The sequence below is a fragment of the Mobula birostris genome, chromosome 14, assembly GCF_030028105.1.
Source record: "Mobula birostris isolate sMobBir1 chromosome 14, sMobBir1.hap1, whole genome shotgun sequence".
Taxonomy (NCBI): Eukaryota; Metazoa; Chordata; class Chondrichthyes; order Myliobatiformes; family Myliobatidae; genus Mobula; species Mobula birostris.
Genome location: NC_092383.1, coordinates 92,896,034 through 92,919,730, shown reverse-complemented (window position 1 = coordinate 92,919,730; position 23,697 = coordinate 92,896,034). Strand labels below are relative to the sequence as shown.

Below are 23,697 nucleotides of genomic sequence, written 5' to 3'. Positions count from 1 at the left end.
TCTTACTCTCACCAGTCCCACTGACCTGCACTTGGTCCAAACCCTCCATTCCTTTCCTGTCCATATATCTATCCAATTTAACTTTAAACAACAACATCAAACCTGCCTCAACCACTTCTGCTGGAAGCTCGTTCCACACAGCTACCACTCTCTGAGTAAAGAAGTTCCCCCTCGTGTTACCCCTAAACTTTTGCCCTTTAACTCTCAACTCATGTCCTCTTGTTTGAATCTCCCCCACTCTCAATGGAAAAAGCCTATCCACGTCAACTCTATCAATCCCCCTCATAATTATAAACACCTCTATCAAGTCCCCCCTCAACCTTCTACCCAAAGAATAAAGACCTAACTTGTTCAACCTTTCTCTGTAACTTAGGAGATGAAACCCAGAGAACATTTTAGTAAATATATAAAATGTATAACATCGTCTTTTTCCCAAGGAAAGAGTGCTAAAAATGAGAGGTCATGGGTGAGAGATTTAAAAGGGGCAGGTTCTACACATAAAGGGATTAGAATGAAGTGTCGCAAATAGTGGTTGAAGAGGGCCATGTAAGAAAATTTAAGAGCCATCTAGCTAAATTTGTAGAGACTATAGGCTAAATGCAGGCAAATGGGACTAGCATGCTCAGCTGCACAGTCAGCCTGGACAAGTTGGGATGAAGGATCTGTTCCCTTGCAATACGAGTCTGTGGCTCTAAATGTGTATGAACCAGTGTTCCCTTTAATACTTTTTACAGCTGTGCCGAGCAGGAAACTTCTACATGACCTGAAAATAGCACAGCACTTTAAATGTTTTTTGTGATATGCATCCTATGAATATTTAGAATGAAAATTTTAATTCACATACTTCTGGTTTTATTTATTATTTGAAGGTTGTTATGAAATACAACAAAGTAAATCTTGCGCGTTTCTTAAACTTTTTCCAGCTGCGTCCAATTCCAACTGCGTGGCAACAAAGGTTATGTGCGCGGGAGCAGTTCAGTTACTGTGCGAATGCACATCTTAGAGAGAGCGGTGGTTTGGACACCCCGTGTACTGAATGAATCAGTTACAATATCCCCACAATAACATACCCTGCTCACACTTGATGCAGAGCCTCACATATCATCAAAGGTAATTTGTATAATAAGGGGATCTGTGGCTTGTATTAGAAGATAGAGAACTCAGTGGATGGACCCAAAAACTTGCAAAATAATATACAGTATTTTTATTTATTTTCAGTTACTGCAGAGATTAAAAAAAACTTTAATAAAAACTCATTAAACACAAATGTCAAGGGAGTACAGGATAAATTCAGTGGCCTAAAATTAAGTCAGATTAAAATTAGTTCTATTAACGCACATCTGTTATCAAATAACAGCTTGTGTTGTTCGGCTGAATGTTGTGGATACGCTATGTTAGTGCCAGAATGTGTGGCGACAATTGCGAGCTCCGCCCCCCAGCATATCCTTGGGTGTGTTGGTTGTTAATGCAAATGATGCATTTCACTGCATGCTTCAGTGGACATGTGGTAAATAAACTTGAACCTCTAGCTGAATATGGTCTTGCAGTTACAGAGGAAGTGCAGTGCAGGGAGCCAAACAACGTGCAAAGGCCATGGCAAGGCAGATTTGGAGATCAGAGTTCAGGAGTTGGCATGGATGAACAGGGCCAAAAGGCCTGTCCCTACACTGTATGACCTTGAACGTGTATGAACATAGAACATAGAATAGTACAGCACAGTACAGGCCCTTCGGCCCACAATGTTGTACCAACCCTCAAACCCTGCCTCCCATATAAGCCCCACCTTAGATTCCTCCATATACCTGTCTAGTAGTCTCTTAAACTTCACTAGTGTATCTGCCTCCACCACTGACTCAGGCAGTGCATTCCACGCACCAACCACTCTCTGAGTAAAAAACCTTCCTCTAATATCCCCCTTGAACTTCCCACCCCTTACCTTAAAGCCATGTCCTCTTGTATTGAGCAGTGGTGCCCTGGAGAAGAGGCGCTGGCTATCCACTCTATCTATTCCTCTTATTATCTTGTACACCTCTATCATGTCTCCTCTCATCCTCCTCCTCTCCAAAGAGTAAAGCCCTAGCTCCCTTAATCTCTGATCATAATGCATACTTTCTAAACCAGGCAGCATCCTGGTAAATCTCCTCTGTACTCTTTCCAATGCTTCCACATCCTTCCTATAGTGAGGTGACCAGAACTGGACACAATACTCCAAGTGTAGCCTAACCAGAGTTTTATAGAGCTGCATCATTACATTGCGACTCTTAAACTCTATCCCTCGACTTATGAAAGCTAACACCCCATAAGCTTTCTTAACTAACCTATCCACCTGTGAGGCAACTTTCAGGGATTTGTGGACATGTACCCCGAGATCCTTCTGCTCCTCCACACTACCAAGTATCCTGCCATTTACTTTGTACTCTGCCTTGGAGTTTGTCCTTCCAAAGTGTACCACCTCACACTTCTCCGGGTTGAACTCCATCTGCCACTTAGCCCACTTCTGCATCCTATCAATGTCTCTCTGCAATCTTTGACAATCCTCTACACTATCTACAACACCACCAACCTTTGTGTCGTCTGCAAACTTGCCAACCCACCCTTCTACCCCGACATCCAGGTTGTTAATAAAAATCATGAAAAGTAGAGGTCCCAGAACAGATCCTTGTGGGACACCACTAGTCACAATCCTCCAATCTGAATGTACTCCCTCCACCACCATCCTCTGCCTTCTGCAGGCAAGCCAATTCTGAATCCACCTGGCCAAACTTCCCTGGATCCCATGCCTTCTAACTTTCTGAATAAGCCTACCGTGTGGAACCTTGTCAAATGCCTTACTAAAATCCATATAGATCACATCCACTGCACTACCCTCATCTATATGCCTGGTCACCTCCTCAAAGAACCCTATCAGGCTTGTTAGACACGATCTGCCCTTCACAAAGCCATGCTGACTGTCCCTGATCAGACCATGATTCTCTAAATGCCTATAGATCCTATCTCTAAGAATCGTTTCCAACAGCTTTCCCACCACAGACGTAAGGCTCACTGGTCTATAATTACCCGGACTATCCCTCCTACCTTTTTGGAACAAGGGAACAACATTCGCCTCCCTCCAATCCTCCGGTACCATTCCCATGGACAACGAGGACATAAAGATCCTAGCCAGAGGCTCAGCAATCTCTTCTCTCGCCTCGTGGAGCAGCCGGGGGAATATTCTGTCAGGCCCCGGGGACTTATCTGTCCTAATGTATTTTTAACAACCCCAACACCTCCTCTCCCCTAATATCAGCATGCTCCAGAACGTCAACCTCACTCATATTGTCATCACCATCATCAAGTTCCCTCTCACTGGTGAATACTGAAGAGAAGTATTCATTGAGGACCTCGCTCACTTCCACAGCCTCCAGGCACATCTTCCCACCTTTATCTCTAATCGGTCCTACCTTCACTCCTGTCATCCTTTTTTTCTTCACATAATTGAAGAATGCCTTGGGGTTTTCCTTTACCCTACTCGCCAAGGCCTTCTCATGCCCCCTTCTTGCTCTTCTCAACCCCTTCTTAAGCTCCTTTCTTGCTTCCCTGTATTCCTCAATAGACCCATCTGATCCGTGCTTCCTAAACCTCATGTATGCTGCCTTCTTCCTCCTGACTAGATTTTCCACCTCACTTGTCACCCATGGTTCCTTCACCCTGCCATTCTTTATCTTCCTCACCGGGACAAATTTATCCCTAACATCCCGCAAGAGATCTCTAAACATCGACCACATGTCCATAGTACATTTCCCTGCAAAAACATCATCCCAATTCACACCCGCAAGTTCTAGCCTTATAGCCTCATAATTTGCCTTTCCCCAATTAAAAAATTTCCTGTCCTCTTTGATTCTATCCTTTTCCATGATAATTATAAAGGCCATGAACACCTTATGCTCTTGTGCGCTGCCCTAGCAAATCCTTAGGTTGTGTTGGTTGTTAACAAAAATGCTGCATTTCACTGTATGTTTCAATGTATATGTGATAAATATATCTGAATCTGAATCTCTCAAAAAAACCAACCTTTCTGCACATTGTTGGGCCCGACTGGATTTATCTTCTCAGTTTTTATTTCCTCAGGACATAGGAGGAAGCTATTTGGCCTATTGAGTCTATGCTAGCTCTGGGATCTATCCCATTCCAACTATTAACCTATCATCTGCTTATCTGCAAACAACACCAACACTGCCAACCTCCTGCACTCGGGCAATTTAAGGCTGCTACTCTGCCTACTGTCTGTTGAGCTCAGCACATCACTGGGACTCAGCTACCAGACCTGGAGACAGTCTACAGCTCTCAATGCCTACGGCTTGCTCGTGATATTCTTGAAGACCCACCCCACCCCATCCTGGGCACCGTTCAATCTCCTGCCATCTGGTTGGAGATACAGAAGCATCTTAGCCAAGACAGTAAGACGGAAAAACAGCATTTTCCTGAGGGCTGTTGTGCAACTGAGTAACGCTACACCCTGGCTCGTCAACGGCCTTACTGAAGTCACTTGTTGCATGTAAAAATGGGAATTTTAAAAAATGAACCCCTACTGCATGCATTGTAAATATCTGTTTTGCACGGACTGGAGTGGCACCACAATCTCGTTGTCTTGAGCAAAGACAATAAAGTTCTATTCTATTCAATGTGGAGAAAGCTGGAGCACCAGGGAGAAACCCATGTGGTCACAGGGAGATTGTGCAAACTCCACAGCTGCCATCAGGTACTTATTTATTTTATTTAAAGATAAGGTGCGGAATGGTCCCATCAAGCCCAACGAGCTGCACTGCCCACCAGTAACCCAGCTGTTTAATCCTAGCCTAATCACAGGGTTATTTACAATGCGCAGTTAACCTACCAACTGGTATGTCTTTGGAATGTGGGAGAAAACCCACGTGTACAGGGGAAGGAACATAAAAACTTTCTTACAGAACTCCGAATTCTGACATCCTAAACTGTAATAGTGTCGCGGTAGCCACTAGGCTACTGTGGCACCAAAGGTACACAGGAATCTATATTAAATATGACTATAGAATACATACTTTCTTCTCGTAGCTCCTCAAGCTGTCGTAAGAAACCCACTCATCACCACCATATGCGTATGGAACTTCCTGTTCATCAAGCCAGACCTTGGTGGCGCCTTTCAAAAAGTTGCAGACCTGTAACGGTAACGTGTATAACTGTATAACTATCCTTCAGTGTGCTTCATAGTTACGAATGTGTAACGTGTGATCATAGAACGTGGAACAGTACAGCATATCGCAGGCCACTCGGCCCACAATGCTGTGCCGACCTACAAAAATCTACTGTATGAGCAGTTGTAATCCTTCCCTCCTTCACAGCCCATAACCCTCTAGTTTTATTTTACATTCATGTACCTACTAATAGTCTCTTAAACACAATCTATGTTGTCTTGGAAGTGGATTTTGAGGGGTGGTGTGACTAAGATAATTACATTATTACCAGGATTCCTTAGGATAGTCGCAAAGGTTTTTGTTTATTTTAGGAAAAATTAAGAACGAAAGCGCATTAATGTTATTTAGTCTATGTCAGGCAACCCTTCGGGAATGACTTCTTCATGAATTGCTTCTATGGGTCTGAAGTAGTAGAAGAAATCCTCGAGGGACGGCATGGTAGCATAAGTCGCTTTACAGCTCCAGCGGCCCGGGTTCAACTCATAATTATCTTTAGTTGCAAATGAATTAGCAGATGATCTTTTACAACCGGAGAGCAGTGAGATGTTTTCATAGGAAATGTCTCATGTCGGCTTGGTGACAGCTAGACAGTCACAAGATGCATTTTGGAATCCTCGCAGACCTGGTGTACACATCAGTATTTGGATAGTAAAATGTTCTATTTAGAACCAAACTTATTTTTAATTGTCTTTTTGAAAGTTTAATATTAATAATTGTTAACAGGTTTTTTAAAATGCTTCATTTATTTCATTCTGTCTGTTATACTTTTAGTAGTAAAACAGTGAATGCATGTGAATGAGCAACATGACTCATCTTAAAAAAAAAATCCATGATTATTGTTACAAATAATTTTACCAGTGATAATATCTGCTCAACATTATCATGGGGACACAAGATAATTTGTTTTTAGAAGAACCTTCGGCAAGTTGGGCACATGCTCTCAAAAAGGCTTGCCACCCTAGGCTAGATCATCACCATCATTATGTGCTGTGTCTTATAACATGGGTGATCATGGCAGACATCCCACCCTGCAAAAACTCATTTCAGGGAGGTAGCACCATCAATTTGCGGGAGTTTCCGGGAGAGGTGGGATACTGCAATAGAGTAGTTCCCTAGCAGCTGGCCGGCTATTTTAAATAACATTAGCTCTGCTAATGAATGAACGACACCTGTTAAACTCACCTCAACATGTCTTTTACAGCCTTAACCCACCATGGGCAATAGAAAAGTCACTGTTGCAAACAGTGCAGCGAGCAACACTGTCATTATTTTGGCCCCTATTAGGCAGGGGTACGCTTTAGTGTGGGCTGGGGTGACGTACGTTTTATATTTTTTTGGACACTCCGCAATGGCGCGCTCTCGCTCACTTGCGCGCTTTCTCGCTCTCTCGCTTCCTCGCGCGCTCTCTCTCTCGTGGTCGCTCTCGCGCTCTCGCTTGCTTTTCTCTCGCTCGCTCTCAAAAAAATTGATTTCCGGGATATTGTATATAATTTGCGGGCATCAGGGAGCCACTATTAATATGCGGGAGACTCCCGGAAGTTCTGGGAGAGGTGGGATGTCTGTCATGGTCTTGTGATCGTGATTGCTCTTGGCAGTTCTTTCTACAGAAGTGGTTTGCCATTGCCGCCTTCTGGGTAGTGTCTTACCAAGACTGGCGACCCCAGCCAATATCAGTACTCTTCAGAGTTTGTCTGCCCAGAGTAAGTGGTCGCATAACTAGGTCGTGATATGCATTGGCTGCTCAGACCATCCCCCACCTGCTCTCATGGCTTCACGTGACCCTGACCTGGGGGTGGGGGGCTAAGCAGGTGTTACAAGGGTGACTAGCAGGCTAGTGGAGGGAAGGAACGCCTTACACCTCTTCTGGTAGAGACATGTCTGTATCCTGCCACCCTACCTGGGCTAGAGGGCAGATCTTTAAAGTGAGGGGATTGCAGCTGGAAGTTCCAAGGCAATTTATGAGGCAGAGTTTTTATACAGAGACTGGTGGGTGGCTGGAATGTGCTGCCGGGGTGGTGGGGAAAGCAGATACAATAGCACTGTTTAAGAAGAGTTTAGGTCACGGGTTCCCAACCCAGGGTCTGCAGACCCCTTGCTTAATGTTATTGTTCTATCATGATGATGATGAAATAATCTTTCATATAATTATGAGGGTTATAGACAGGGTAAATGCAAACAGGCTTTTTTCACTGAGATTGAGCATGACTACAACTATAGGTCATGGGCTAAGGGTGAAAGATAAAATGTTTGAGGGGAACGTAAGGGGGAATTCACTCAGAGTGTGGAATGAGCTGCCAGCCTAATTGGTGGATGCGGGTTTCGATTTCAACATTTAAGAGAAACTTGGATAGGTACTGGATGGGAGGGCTATGTTTGGGTGTAGGTCAATGAGACTAGGCAGATTAATGGTTCATCATGGACTAGATGGGACAAAGGGCCTGTGTCTGTGCTGTAGTGTTCTACAACTCTAAATCAGGAGTCTAAGGGCTTCTCAGTTAACGGTCGGGGTCCATGGCATAAAATAGGTGGGGAACCCCTTCTCTAAATCAACCATGACTGAATGGGCCAAATAGCATAATTCTGCTCCTATGTCTTACGGTCTTATAACTTACTTGCCACAGAATACCTAACTGTCAACTTTGTTTCCTAATTACTCATACCAACTGTAAGTAAGCTAGAATGTTAATAATGTTAATAGCAATTATGATTACAATGATGATTAAGGTGGTAATTGTTCACAATTCAAAGTGAATTTATTATCAAAGTATTTTTCTGTCGCCATATGCTACCCTGAGGTTTATTTTCTTGCGGGCATTCACAGAGCAAAATGTACAATAGAATCAATGGAAAACTGCACACAGAAACTGACAAACAACCAATGTGCAAGAGAAGACAAACTGTGTAAATGCAAATTAAAAATAATAATAGTATTAATAAATAGTAAATCGTTAGAGTAAATTTTATAATGATACCATTCATGTGTCACTGTGATAAGTAAACCACGAGTTTACACATTAGGGACCTGTTGTGTTGCTTGATAATAAAGTTTACAACAGATTATAATAATCAAAGTGCGTTCCTTTTCTGTAAAATTGACAAAGTGCTGAGGTAGTTTTGTGTATTGAGCTGTACCTCGAAGTATGCTAAAGTTCCTTCTGATCTGGTGCAGTTCCCTGGTGACCCAGGACCACAGGCCAAGGCGCCTGGTCTAGTGTCGGTGGAACAGAGGGTAAATGTACGTCCATATGTCGGGAATCCAACCAACAGCTTCTCTGCAGGAGCGCCCTGCTCTTTCCAGTAGTTCACTGCAAACTCCTGTAAGAAAGGATTTCTATTGGAAGTGGCTGCCCAAGATTGCATTCTAGAAAACTAGAATGAAGAACAGGCCCTTCAGCCCGTGAAGATATACCAACCCTTTAAACCTACTCCACAATCAGTCTAACCCTTCCCTCACACATAGCCCTCTATTTGCCTGTCTAAGAGTCTCATTCACGAGCCTATCGAAGAGTCTCTTAAATGTAAAGAAGAAAAGATAAAGAAAGACGAGCTTTATTTGTCACATCTACATCAAAACATGCAATGAAATGCATAATTTGTGTCAAATGAAATCAGTGAGGATTGTGTCTGGGCCGCCCACAAGTGATGCCTTCATCCTGGTGCCAAGATAGCATGCACGCAGCTTACTAACCCTGACCTGTAGCAGAAAACGGGAGTACCCAGAGGAAACCCATGTGGTCATGGGGAGAGTGTACTAACTCTTTACAGACAGCATCGGGACTCAAATCCTGATCTTACAGGTGGTGCAGTAAAGCGTTACACTCAGGTATGCCCCATGTATCTGTCTTTAACACCATCCCTGCGAGTGTGTTCCAGTCATCCAGCACTCTGTAATGAATTACCTTTCACATCCCCCTTATACTTCCCTCCAATCACTGTAAAGTTATGTCCCCCTTGTATTACACTTTTCCTCCCCGGGGAAAAAGGTCCCTGGCTGTCCACACTATCTATTCTTCTTATCATCTGTCTAGACAAGGTTCCCTCTTCTGTTATGTGCCGTGTCGTGTGATGTGGACAATCATGGTCTTTCCATGACTATGATTGTTCTTGACAGTGTTTTGCACAGAAGTAACTTGCCATTGCCTTCTTCTGGGCAGTGTCTTTACTGGACGGGTGACCCCAGCCATTATCAATACTCTTCAGAGATTGTCTGCCTGGTGTCAGTGATCGCATAACCAGGACTTGTGATCTGCACCGACTGCTCATATGACCTTCCACTATCTGCTCCCATAGCTTCATGGGGCTAAGCAGGTGTTACACCTTGCCAAGCTGAATTGCAGGCTAGTGGAGAGAAGGAACGCTTTACACCTCCTTTGGTATCCCTATCCCGCCACCCCTATCTAGACAAAGTAAGAGTTAAGGGGCGGCATAGTAGCAAAGTGATCAGCACAACGCTTTACAGTACAGGTGACTCGGGTTCAATTCCCACATGTATGGAGCTTACATGTTCTCCGGGTGCTCCAGTTTCCACCTACATTCCAAAGATTGATAGGTTAATTGGTCATTGGTAATTTGTGCAGTGATTAGGTTAGTGTTAAGTCGGAGGTTGCTGGGCAGTGCAGTTTGAAGGGTTGAAAGGGCCTATTCCATGCTTTATCTAAATAAGTAATCAGTAAATAAAGTAAATGGTGATGTGGGAAGGATATGCGTACGTACCACATTAAAGTATCTGTCATCATTTTTGTCTTGAGAGCTCTTGTACAGTGGACTATTGGGTCCAGTTTTGAAATCCCATGGGCCATGGAACTCGTAGGTCATCACACCGATAAAATCTGCGTGTCTGCACAGCACAGAAACGTGTTGAGAATGAAATGTGGGAAGTTTCTGCAGCAGCCATTGATGTAATGGTTTATGTGAGATATGTGGGTTATGATCAAAGGAAAACTGGTTGGAGTCGCTTAGGGTGCTTATTAGGTGCGTCAAAAATCAAATTTACAGGAGTTAGTGAAAAGAAAACAGCCAATATTTGCAAAAGGATGTCACCAGAAAGCACAATAGTCGTTCTGTACAGTCCAGTGTGAACTCCTGGCAGTCTCCCTCTAGCCAGGGCATCAAAGGTTATGGTGAGAAGGCGGGAGAGTGGGACTAAATGGGAGAATGGATCAGCTCATGATAAAATGGCGGAGCAGACTCGATGGGCCGAATGGCCGACTTCTGCTCCTTTGTCTTATGGTCTTATGGTCTATCTCTTTCTCATACTGAGGGCAATGTTTATGAGGCACTAGGGCATACCATGTTTAATTACCCACAAAGTTAACTTAAGGCTACACAATCATAGTACAAAATAAATGAAGTTTCTACCTTAAATACAGTATACGAACAACATATACATAGTTAAACATTTACACATCTCCATTACTAAAGAAATGGGTTATTCCGCTGTGTACGGTGGGACAGGCACCATAAACCCAGTCCTAGTGCATCAGATCGGCTTAGGACGCATTACACTGGGCAGCAAAAATTTTGATTCCTGAACACTTTTGGGTGTACTTTATGGGTTTTGGGCTGCTGATCATGAAAATCACCATGAAATTTCCCTATCACACACAATTTTTTTTAAAAAGTCGCCTATATTTGTTATTTCAATTCATAATTCAAGTGAGAATAATTGATGCCAAGAATAAGGAAGGCACTTTTGTTGGCCTGCAGGTATAAAAGTTAATCAATGACAGGTAATTTGAAGAATTTCTAGTGGGACTGGAGAAAATCCCAAGGAAGGCATTCAAGGATATTGTTGAAAATTTTATAAAGCGTCAGTCTACATGTAGCTGGTTGTCAATATGATCCAACTATACAGAACCATAAAGTGCAACATGTCACTAAAGATTCATTTTCTGTATTCCCATTTAGACTTCTTCCCTGCAAATCTTGGCGCTGTCAGTGACGAGCACGGTGAAAGGTTTCACCAGGACATTGCAGTCATGGAGAAATGGTATCAGGGCAACTGGATTCCATCAATGCTGGCTGATTATGGTTGGACACTTAAGTGAGAAGCCTCAGACACTGAGTACAAATGAAATTCATCAACAAAACGTTTCAACTTAGTTGAACTATTGCAAAGCATCAGCACCATTCTGTAATTAAGTACATTAGATTCAAAGGAAACCCACGTGGTCATGGTGACAACATATAAACTCCTTGGAGACGGTGCCAGAATTGAACTCTGAATTCCGATGCCTCGAGTTGTAATAGCTTCATGCTAACCACTATGCTACCCTGACGCCCCACTCATCTCGCTAGTTTATCAACAAACCTAGCCTATTTGTTTAGGTCATATAGTCATTCAGTCTTTTGGTCCGACTGGACAATGCTGTCCAGGATGTCCCAACTAGTTCCATTTGCCTGTATTTGGCCCATGTCCCTCCAAGCCTTTCCTATCCATGTGCCAGTCCAAATATCTTTTAGATACTGTTAATGTACCTGCTTCAACCACCTCCACTGGCGGCATGTTCCATTTACTGACCACCCCCTGTGTTTAAAAAAATTATTGCCCTTCAAGTTCCTCTGAAATCTCTCCCATCACACCTTAAACCTACACTCTCTGCTTGCTGATTCTTCAACCCTGGGATAGAGACTGTGCATTCACCCGATCTGTGCCCCTCATAACACTTGTCCTCTCACTATATCATCTCCTCTCTTCTCTAAACGTGAATCCCATTACTGCTTGCATCACTAATATTGCTGCTTATGTGAGTCTCTTACTGGTAATTCACAATTCTTACTCATTGCATAAACATCTTTTTCCTGACCTTTCCTCCCTGCGCTAAAGTTTAAAATGTACACTGGACACTTCTGTAATAGTGTGGCTCTTACTCAAAGCCGTGGTTATTACCTTCAGGTTTTTGACCATAAGACCATGAGATACAGGAACAGAATTAGGCCATTTGGCCCATCGAGTCTGCTCTGCCATTTCATCAAGGCTGATTCATTTTCCTCTCAGCCCCAGTCTCCTGCCTTCTCCCCATATCCCTTCATACCTGACTAATCAAGAACCTGTCAATCTCTGCCTTAAGTATACCCAATGACTTGGCCTCCACAGCTGTTGTGGCAATGAATTCTACAGATTCACCGCTCTCTGGCTAAAGATATTCTTCCTCATTTCTGTTCTAAATGGACTTTGAGGCTGTGTCCTCTGGCCCTAGACTCACCCACCATAGGAAACATACTCTTCACATCCTCTCTATCCAGGCCTTTCAACATTCGATAGGTTTCAATGACATCTCCCCCCACCCTCCCCCCATTCTTCTGAATTCCAGTGAATATAGGCCCAGAACTGTCAAATGCTCCTCATATGACAAGCTTTTCAATCGCAGAGTCATTTTCCTGAACCTCTTTTGAACCCTCTCCAATGTCAGCATATCCTTTCTTAGATAAGGGGCCCAAAACTGCTCACAATACTCCAAAACACAAAATAATCTGCAGATGCTGTTGTCAAAGGAACACTCACAATGCGCTGGAGGAACTCAGCAGGTCAGTCAGCATCAGTTGAAAAGATTAGTCGACATTTCGGGCTGAAACCCTTCGTCAGGACTGAAGGAAGAGCTTTGGGGAGGGTTTGAAGAATGCTGGTAGTTGAAAAAAATGGTAATTTTAAAGATAAAGGGGTGGGGGAGGGGAAGCAGGGAGGTGATTGGCAGGAGAACAATCCCAAGTAGTAGAAGGAGGCAGTACTATGAGGGAGGTGATGTAAAATAGGGATAGAGGAAGGGAGGGGGAGGGAATTACCAGAAGCTGGAGAATTCTATGTTCATACCAAGGGGCTGGAGACTACCTAGACGGTACCTACTGCTTCATTTTTACTATGTATGTCCAATCCTTATACACCTCCATTCCCCATCAAGAAGGCCTCAAAGCCCTCCGCTACTTCCTGGATAATAGACCTCATCAGTTCCCCACCACCACTACCCTCCTCTGGTTGGCAGAACTGGTTCTCACACTTAATAACTTCTCTTTTGGCTCTTCCCACTTTCTTCAGACTAAGGGTGTAGCTATGGGAGCTCGCATGGGACCCAGCTACGCCTGCCTCTTCATTGGTTATGTGGAACAGTCTGTGCTCCAAACCTATCCTGGTACTGCTCCCCAACTTTTCCTTCGATACATTGACGACTACATTGGTGCTGCTTCCTGCACCCATGCTGAGCTTGTCAATTTCATCAACTTTACTTCGAACTTCCACCCAGCCCTCAAATTCACTTGGTCTATCTCGGACACTTCTCTCTCTCCTTTCTCGATGTCTCGGTCTCCATCTCTGGAGACAGACTGTCTACTGACATCTTCTACAAGCCCACTGACTCTCATAACTACCTCGACCATACCTCTTCCCATCCCGCCACATGCAAAAATGCCATTCCCTATTCCCAGTTCCTCCGTCTCCGCCGCACCTGCTCCCAGGATGAGGCTTTCCATTCCAGGACATCTCAAAGGTCATCTTTCTTTAAGGATCGTGGTTTCCCTTCTACGGTGATCAATGATGCCCTCACCCGCATCTCCTCCATTTCCCGCACTTCGGCTCTCACCCCATCCTCCCGTCACCACAACAGGGACAGAGTTCCCCTTGTCCTTACCTACCATCCCACCAGCCTCCGGATCCAGCACATTATCCTCCGCAACTTCCGCCACCTTCAACAGGACCCCACCACTAAGCACATCTTTCCCTCTCCACCCCTCTCTGCTTTCTGCAGGGATCGGTCCCTCCGCGACTCCCTGATCCACACATCCATCCCCACTGATCTCCCAGCCAGCACTCATCCCTGTAAGTGTAAGTGCTACACCTGTCCCTACACCTCCTCTCTTGCCACCATTCAGGGCAGCAAACAGTCCTTCCAGGTGAGGCAACACTTCACTTGTGAGTCTGTTGGGGTCATCTATTGCATCCGGTGCTCCTGGTGCGGCTTCCTCTACATTGGTGAAACCCGACGCAGATTGGGGGTCACTTCATCGAGCACCTCTGCTCCATCTGCCAAAACAGACAGGATCTACCAGTAACCACCCACTTCAACTCTGCTTCCCATTCCCATTCAGGTATGTCCATACATGGCCTCCTCTACTGCCATGATGAGGCTAAACTCAGGTTGGAGGAGCAACACCTCATATACCATCTAGGTAGTCTCCAGCCCCTTGGTATGAACATAGAATTCTCCAACTTACGGTAATTCCCTCCCCTTCCCTTCCTCTATCCCTATTTTACATCACCTCCCTCATAGTTCCACCTCCTTCTACTACTTGGGATTGTTCTCCTGCCAATCACCTCCCTGCTTCCCCTCCCCCACCCCTTTGTCTTTAAAATTACTGTTTTTTTCAACTACCAGCATTCTTCAAACCCTCCCCAAAGTTCTACCTTCAGTCCTGACGAAGGGTTTCGGCCCGAAACGTCGACTAATCTTTTCAACTGATGCTGACTGCCCTGCTGAGTTCCCCCAGTGCATCACAATACTCCAAGTGAGGCCTCGCCAGCCTTCAGTAACAGCCTCAATATTCCATGCAAGAGAATCCACACTCAATGCTGGAGGAACTCAGCAGGCCAGGCAGCATCTATGGGAAAGATTAAAAAGTCGATGTTTTGGGTTGAGACTGTGTCCTGGTGAAGGTCTTGGCCCAAACCATCAACTGTTTACTTTTTTCACTGTTTACTTTTTTGCCTGGCCCGCCGAGTTCCTCTGGCATTTTGTGTGTGTTGCTCGACATATTACATCCTTGCTTTTTGTTCTAGTCCTCTTGAAATGAATGCTAACATTGCATTTGCCTTCCTCACCTCTGACTCAACCCGCAAAGTAACCTTTAGGGAATTGTGCATGAGGACTCTCAAGTCCCTTCGCACCTCAGATTGTTGATTTTTTTCTCCATTTAGAAAACAAATGTTTTGATGAACATATTTAGGGCAAACATAATTAAACCTGTATCAGCGACAAAATCAACTTGTGACGTACTCTGAAATCTTTTCTATTTCATATCCAGCTTGAATGTTTCTTATTCCAGATGCTCCGACAACTGATAGTAACAATCGGGGTTTGCTGGTCTCTTTGGATTCTTTCTGAAACTCTTCCAGGAGTTCCTGTTAGTTAAAAAAACAGCCAAAGATTACAATGATAAATGATATCCTGCAGATTATAACTGTAGTTCTGTAAACACAAAATACTCTGTAGATACTGGGGTCAAAGCAACACTCACAACATGCTGGAGGAACTCAGCAGATCGGGCAGCATCCGTGGAAATGATCAGTCAACGATTCGGGCCGGAACCCTTCGTCAGGACTGAAGAGGGAGGGGGCAGAGGCCAGACGAAGTGTTGCGGCCCGACCTGCTGAGTTCCTCCAGCGTGTTGTAAGTGTAGATCTGTGACTGGTTAGGCCAATCTTCACACCATGGTGGTGTAGCAGTTAGCGCGACCCATTTACAGCTCGGAGTGTCGGAGTTTGGAGTTCAATCCTGGTGTCCTCTGTAAGGAGTTTGTGAGTCTCACCCGTAGAATGTGTGGGTTTCCTTTGGGTGCTCCGGTTTCCTCCCACAGTCCAAAGAAGTATGGGTTAATTGGTCATTGTAAACTGTCCTGTGATTAGGCTAGGGTTAAATCGGTGAGTTGCTACTGACATGACTCAAAGAGCTGGAAGGAATATTCCACGTTGTGTCTTTGAGGCTGAGATACACCCTAGGATGCGCTGGGGCACATCGTCAGTGATCAGACAACTCTCACCCGGGCGACCCCACCCAGGTGATCAGGCTCCGACTTGGGTCCACGGGTCACATCCATAGCCACCTGGAGGCTCGCTCGGTGGCAATCCTGATAGCTCTTTACTCTGCCGCCCCCATAAATGCCATGGGAAGAATAGGTTCTGCACAGCAAAACCTCTGCACCCCACCTCTATAGGCTCGCATTGCCCTCCACCCCTGTTCTACCAGCTCCTGGTACAGTCGGCCCTCCGTATCTGGGGGGGGGTTGGTTCCGGGACCCCCAACGGATACCAAATTCCACGGATGCTCAAGTCCCGTATATAAAATGACATAGTATTTGCACATAGCCTAAGCACATCCTCCTGTGCTTTAAATCATCTTTAGATTACTTATAATACCGAATACAATGTAAATACTATGTAAGTAGTTGTATTACTGTATTGTTTAGGGAATAATGACAAGAAAAAAAGTCTGTACATGTTCAGTACAGACGCAACCATCGTAGCTCTTCTGAGAACGCTGATGCTGCCTCAGCATCAGCCGATACCGATTCTCCCGTGATCTTTAAGTTCCTGAGGCTCGAGCACTTTACATAGCCAGCCAGCCATCCCTTCCTAGCCTTAAACTCCTCTCGCTCACAACACAAGTAGCGAATGAACGAGACGCGAGGCGAATGGTGCTCAAACAATGAGTAATACTTCTAATCATCTCTAGATTACAGTACTTTACGCTCCCTCTTTGCCTTTGAGGAATTGCTTTGACCACTTAATTGCTTTTTAGGAGCCATTTTTTCACAGAAACAAAGGGTGTTTACAACACAAGTAGCGACCGAACGAGACGCGAGGCGAACAATGCTCAAACGACGAGTTCTGGAGAGAGAACTTGTGGGGTTTTTTCGATCCCGATCCACCGTTGGTTGAATCCGCAGATGCGGAACCCGCGGATGTGGAGGGCTGACTGTATTTGGCTTCCTTACGTTCAAACACTCAAATAAAATAAAATTCAGTGGTTTTGTGGTCAAGAACATTCTTTCCAAAAAGTGAGTGATTTGATATGTGCTGCTCACCTGAACCAAGAAAGAGAATCGTTGTTTGTCTTCGGGCGGGCTTCTGTTAAACCCTGGGTACTCCCAGTGCAGATCCAAACCATCAAACCCTTTTTCTCTTAGAAGCTTAATTGCAGACTTAATGAAGATTTGTCGTGTTTCTTTACTGGCAGCCATGATAGTGAACCTGACAAAATGGGTTTGGGGACAATATGCTCAGCATAATTTTCACATCTGGCTAAGAAGACTATTTTTATTTAGTAATAGTTAAAATCCTTTTCAGAATTTAGTCTTCCAAACTCTGCAGTTGAATAATGGACACACAGCCCATGATGATTGTTCAGTTATGGTGTCTAAATTACCATGTTCATACTTAATTATGAAACTAATACTTCTTCAAAATACCTCTATTTTGGTCTAAGCCACATACAGTATATACAGTTAGGGTGCCTAAGACTTTTGCACAGTACTGTAGTAATTTTATGTAGTGCACTGTAGTGCCTGCGCAAAACAAAACAAATTTCATGACATGTGTGAGTGATGATAAACCTGATTCTGATATGGATGTCTGTTGTGGACTGAGAGTGGAAGGGGGGCAGGCACAGGACGATCATGGCTGGGAGAAGGGAGGGATTGGAAAGCACCAGAGGGACATTCTGTAATGATGACTAAACTACAGTAATCGTTTAGAATCTAATGACCTTGTCTGGTGTCTCAGGCTGCGTGTGTTTAAATCTGCAGCGCCTCCCCCACCCAGTCTCTAGCATTCCTCCTCTGTCATCTGTTCCAAATCTCTCCCTAGTATGATAAGATGGACTCTTGGCCTCACAATCTAGCTCGTCATGGCCCTTGCACTTTTTTTAGCCTGCACTGCGCTATCTCCGTAACTGTAACACTTTATTTTGCATTCAGTCATCGTTTTCCCTTGATACACTGTTGTAATGAAATGATCTGTATGGATGACCGGCAAGGCAGTTTTCCACTGTACCTCAGTGTATGTGACAATAATAAACAAATTTACTAATTTACCATCTCAGTCAAGATACTTTTGCAGAAGTTGCAGAATGTTTACACAAGGCAAGGCCATTCAGCCCCTTAAGTCTGTACTGGAGAAACCCAGCCACTGTCTCTCCTCGACTTTTCCCTGTCGACTCTTCCCTTTCAGGCACTAATTCTGTTTACCTGCCTTCTGGAGGTCAGTGTGAATCCATTCACCTTTCCATTCATGTGCTCGAATAGGACTTGCGTGCACTCCTTATGGCAAACAGTCCCAGATAGTCCTGCGGCTGGTGACCCACTTACAAGCAGAAAGTTTTGAACGAGGGAGACTTACATTTCAGTTCCGAAGTTCCAGCCACCCACAGACAGAAGTGTTTGTAAATTTGGGTTTCTGTGAAAGTTAGAGGAGATGATTGTTTTAAAAAAAGAGCACAAAAACCAGAAAGGGTGGTCAGAGCAGAACAATATTTACCCTCTTGTCATCCTTGCAGTTTGGTACTACAGTCACTGGAGAGGTACCACTGGCACAGCCCATGTTGAATATCCTCATCTTGTCTTGGAACATACACACAGCACATACAGGCCTTTCAGCCCACAATGTTGTGCTGATCTTTTAACCTACTTCAAGATCAATCTGCCCTTTCCATTCACATAACCCTCCATTTTTCTATCATTCATATACCTATCTAAGAATCGCTTAAATGTCCCCAATATATCTGCCTTCAACACTAATTCCACCCCCCCCCCCCGTAGGGCATTCCATGCACCCATCACTCTCTGTGTAAAAAAACCTACCTCTGATATCCCTCCTTATACTTCACACCAATCACCTTAAAATTATGCCCCCTTGTATTGACCGTTTCCGCCCCAGGAAAAACTCTCTGGTTATCCACTCGATCTATGCCTCTTATCTTCTTATACACATTTATCAAGTTTTCTCTCATCCTCCTCCACTCCAAAGAGAAAAGCCCAAGCTCGCTCAACCCACCTTCATAAGATATGCCCTCCAATCCAGACAACATCCTGCTAATTCTCCTCTTTCCCCTCTCCACATCCATCCTATAATGAGGTGACCAGAACAATATTCCAAGTGTGGTCTAACCAGAGTTTTATGAAGCTGTACCATTATCTCGCAGCTCCTGAAATTTATCTGCCAACTAATGAAGGTCAACACACCTTACGCCTTCTTAACCACTTGTACGGCAACTTTGGGGGAATCAATGGACATGGACCCCAAGATTCCTCTGTTCCTGCCCACTGCAACATCTTGTCCTTAACCTCATACTCCATATTTAAACTTGATCTTCCAAACTGAATCATTCAGTCTTTTCTGGGTTGAATTCCATCTGACATTCTCAACCCAGCTCTGCATCCTGTCAATGACCTGTTGTAACCTAAAACACCCTTCTACACTATCCTCAACATGACTAATCTTCATGTCATCTACAAACTTATTAACCCACCTTTATATGATAGAGCTATGAGCTACTGTATGTAAAATTATGAGGGTGTATATAGAGTGGATAGCAGGAGTCTGTTTCTTATGGTGGTGCTTTTAAGACTAGAGGACATGGGTTTAAAATGAGGCGAGGATTTAAAGAGGGTCCGAGGGGTAAAATCACACAGAGGGTAGTTAGTGGTGGAGGCAAGAACAGTAATAACCTTTAAGAGGCATCGGGACAGACAATTGGGTGAGCAGGGCCTAGGGGACATGGAAGATATGCAGGCAAGTGGGAGGATGGGATGTTCAGCAGAATATTCCATTAGTGTTGCTTGAGCAATGCCAAGGAGTTGTACAGTTGTGAGTTAGATCAGCTGGTGGAGTGGTGTCGCAACAACCTTGCACTCAATGTCGGTAAGACTAGGAATTGACTGTGGACTTCAGGAAGGGGAAGTCAAGAGATCAGAAGTGGAAAGGGTGAGCAGTTTCCAAGTTCCTGGATGTCAGCTTCCCTGAGGATCTATCCCAGGCCCAACAGTTACAAAGAAGGAATGACAGCAGCTATATTTCATTAGGAGTTTCAGGAGAGTTGGTATGTCACCAAAGATACCAGATTCCTACAGACGTACTGTGGAGAGCATTGTAACTGGCTGCATCACCGTCTGGTATGGGGGTGAGATGCACAGGATTGAAAGAAGCTGCAGAAAGCTGTGAACTCAGTCAGCTTCATCATGGGCATTAGCCTCCCCAACATCCAGGACATCTTCAAGAAGTGATGCCTTGAAAAGGCGACATCTATCATTGAGGGCCCCCATCACCCAGGACATGCCCTCTTCTCGTTGCTACCATCAGGGAGGAGGTACTGAAGCCTGAAGGCACACACTCAGCGATTCAGGAACAGCTTCTTCCCCTCTGCCATACGATTCCTAAATGGACATTGAACCCATCAACACTACCTCACCGCATATTAAAAAAAATTCTTTTTGCACTACTTACTTAACTTACTGTAAATATATGTACCTACTTTTTACTGTTTTTATTACTATGTATTGCGATGTACTGCTGCCACTAAACAACAAATTTCACAACATAAGCCAGTGGTATTAAACCTGATTCTGATTGGTAGAGATAGGCACGATGGCATTGACATGATGGGCCAGAAGGCCTGTTTTGATGTTGGTTTTTACTAGAGGCTAATGCCATTGTGAGTTGTGAAATAATGTCTGTTTGTCAACACCAATTAGTTTCCTTCACTGTTGAACTCTAATTTAACAGAATATTTAATGATTACCATACAAGCTTTCCAGTAAAAAATTCTTTCTAATTACTTTTGATGTATTTCTGTATAGTAGGATAAATTCATTCATACTTAATGTTAGACATTAGGTGTGTTCCTCCATTAATTTCAAAACCAATTTCTCTTTTTAAGAAAGAAAGTACAATTCCTTGATTATGAAAATATCTTGTGAAGGGGATCATGCAGAACTTAAAATTTATGTTAAAATCTGTTTATTTTTTAAAATCTTCTATGATAGATGTGGCTTTTAAAGAATGGGATAGATTAGGTATTAAATGCTTCCAGGACTTGTTTGTGGAGTGAAGTTTCCTTTCGTTTGAGTAACTGTCAGCTAAATATAGCTTACCCAAAACTCACCTTTTTCGATACCTACAAATTAGAGACTTTTTACGGTCTCGAATATGTACACTTCCTAAAAGTCCTGATAAGAATCTACTAGATGTAATTTTTAATTTGAAACCTTTTTATAATGGATCTATATCTAATATTTATAATATGTTACTGGGAATGAGAAGTGTTCCTTTAGATAAAATTAAAAATCTTTGGGAACAAGACTTACAAACTTCAATTTCCGAGGAAACTTGGAATGAAATTTTTAAATTGGTTAACACTTCATCGTTTTGCGCTCACCACTCTCCTCTACAATTTAAAGTGGTCCATTGGGCCCACATGACCAAGGATAAGTTGTCTCGCTTTTATTTGGATATATCTCCTTATTGTGATAAATGTAATAATAGAGAAGCTTCACTCAAAATAATGGAAAGAAGTATTTCAACCTTTCTCGGTACCTTTTAAGCCTAATCCTTTGACCGCTTTATTTGGTATTATTGGAGGAAAGGATATTATTTTGGAGAAATCTGATTTGCACATTTTGGCTTTATTTCTCTTATGGCGAGGAGGGTGCTCTTGCTTAAATGGAAAGATGTGGTCCTGCCCACTCACATTCAATAGCTGCGTAATGTGATGTCATGTTTAAATTTAGAGAAGATTCGGTGTTCAATTTCTGAATCTAATCAAGACTTTCAAACATTGTGGGGACCTTTTTTGAACTATTTTCAAAACCTTTGATTTGCCGTTAAAGCACAGATGATGGCGAATAATATACTTATTTTTCTTTTTTCTTCTTTACTAATCAGCTTCGGTCTTGGTAGTGGGTTAGGTTTTTTTTCCATATAATAAATTTACTATATTTCAATATTATGAATTAATCAATTTGTGTGAATATAGACAACACACATCAAAGTTGCTGGTGAACGCAGCAGGCCAGGCAGCATCTCTAGGAAGAGGTACAGTCAATGTTTTAGGCCGAGACCCTTCGTCAGGACTAACTGGAGGAAAAGTTTACTAGCTGTACCTCTTCCTAGAGATGCTGCCTTGCCTGCTGCGTTCACCAGCAACTTTGATGTGTGTTGCTTAAATTTCCAGCATCTGCAGAATTCCTTGTGTTTGCGTGTATGAATATAGAGTAAGGAGTTTGTGTGTGCGATTCAGAATAATGTATTTGATATATTTCTTTTTTCTTGAACTCTGTAATCTCCTAGGTAGAAAATTAATAAAACATATTGAAAAAGAAAAATCTGTAATAGATACTGCAGTGTTTACTTGAAAACAAACCAACACTGCTCGGAGGTTGGGCAAGGGGGTGGGGTGGTGTTGACACTGTATGAAGGAAGTACATTTGATCCTTTATTAAGAAACCAGCAATCTTGCAGCGATAAAAAAACTAACAAAACTAAAACTAGTAATATAATGAAATAAGCAGTGGAATAACAATTGAATAGTGATCTAATAGTAGTGTTAGTGATCAACAAAAAAAATCAGCCAGGTTGCCTCTTGGTTCTACCTAGACTAAACTGAACTTAGGCAAAGTGGGAATGAATATGTAACTATACCCATTCATTTCAATGCCCTAACCCACATGACATATTACCCACAATAAACATACAATACAGAGAGAAAATAGATACATGGCTCCTACAGATATTTTTCACAGTGTTATTCACATACCGTTTTTTAAGGTTATTAAATGACTCATAAAGATTTTCATCCTCCTTTTCACCAGGAACTAGTTGATGGTTCTTGTCAACAACAGCATATGCATAGGTAAGGTGTGTGCATAACTTGGGGTTAATGTCTTCTGGTGAGAACCCACAGTTGCCTCGATTATTGGCCCAGCTTGGGTAGTAACAAACTATCTTATAGTCCTTGCCTAAAACTATTTGAGAAAATAAATTATTAGTTGGTTACCTGTACAATTCAAATACATATTTGAAGAAGGTAATATTAGAATTGGAAGCAACCTTAAATAACACTTGTATAAATTGAAACCTATTGATGAAATCAAAGTCCCCTCCCACCCGGGACATTCTTCCTTTCCTCTTCCTCCCACTGCATCAGACAGAAGATACGAAAGCCTGGAAGGATGTACCATCAGAATCAAAGACAGCTCCTATCCTAATGTTTTAATGGTTTCCTAGTATGACAAGATAGGCTCTTGACCTTACAGTCTATCTCGTCAGAGCCTTGCACTATACTATCTTGGTAACAGTAAGACTTTACTCTGAATTCTGTTACTGCTTTCCCCTTGTACTACCTCAGTGTTCTGTTGTAATGAAATGATCTGTATGGATGGCATGAAAAGCAAAGTTTTGACTGTATCGGTACATATGATAACAATAAACTAATTTACCAGTTTTACAATTGCCTGTAACACTAGTGTTACAATTTGCTGTTGACGAGGCAGAAAGCACACCAGCACTTACAAAGAGATCTTAGCTGAGCTGAATGTTCAGCTGTGGAGACCTTTCAAATAGATCACAATGCCACAAAATGTGTCCCTTGTGTCAACGACCTACACAGTCTGAGGATGCGCTGGGGGCAGCTCGCAAGCTGGTGCCAATATAGCTTGCCTACAACTTACTAACACTAACCCGTACATCTTTGAAACGTAGGGGGAGACCGGAGCACATGGGGGAAGCCCA

General features: G+C 43.3%; 1 protein-coding gene across 1 annotated transcript in view; it reads right to left on the bottom strand.

Moving 5' to 3' along the window:
- LOC140209554 (acidic mammalian chitinase-like) overlaps positions 1-23,697 on the bottom strand; it is a 28,907-nt gene that overhangs the window by 4,361 nt on the left and 849 nt on the right. Inside the window, exons 3-9 of the mRNA XM_072277819.1 lie at positions 22,724-22,931; positions 18,313-18,369; positions 17,001-17,166; positions 15,194-15,318; positions 9,924-10,047; positions 8,343-8,525; positions 5,058-5,174 (exon numbers count right to left, since the gene is read on the bottom strand). Of these exons, the coding sequence (XP_072133920.1) occupies positions 5,058-5,174; positions 8,343-8,525; positions 9,924-10,047; positions 15,194-15,318; positions 17,001-17,166; positions 18,313-18,369; positions 22,724-22,931 (980 nt within the window). The remainder of the gene's footprint in view (positions 1-5,057; positions 5,175-8,342; positions 8,526-9,923; positions 10,048-15,193; positions 15,319-17,000; positions 17,167-18,312; positions 18,370-22,723; positions 22,932-23,697) is intronic.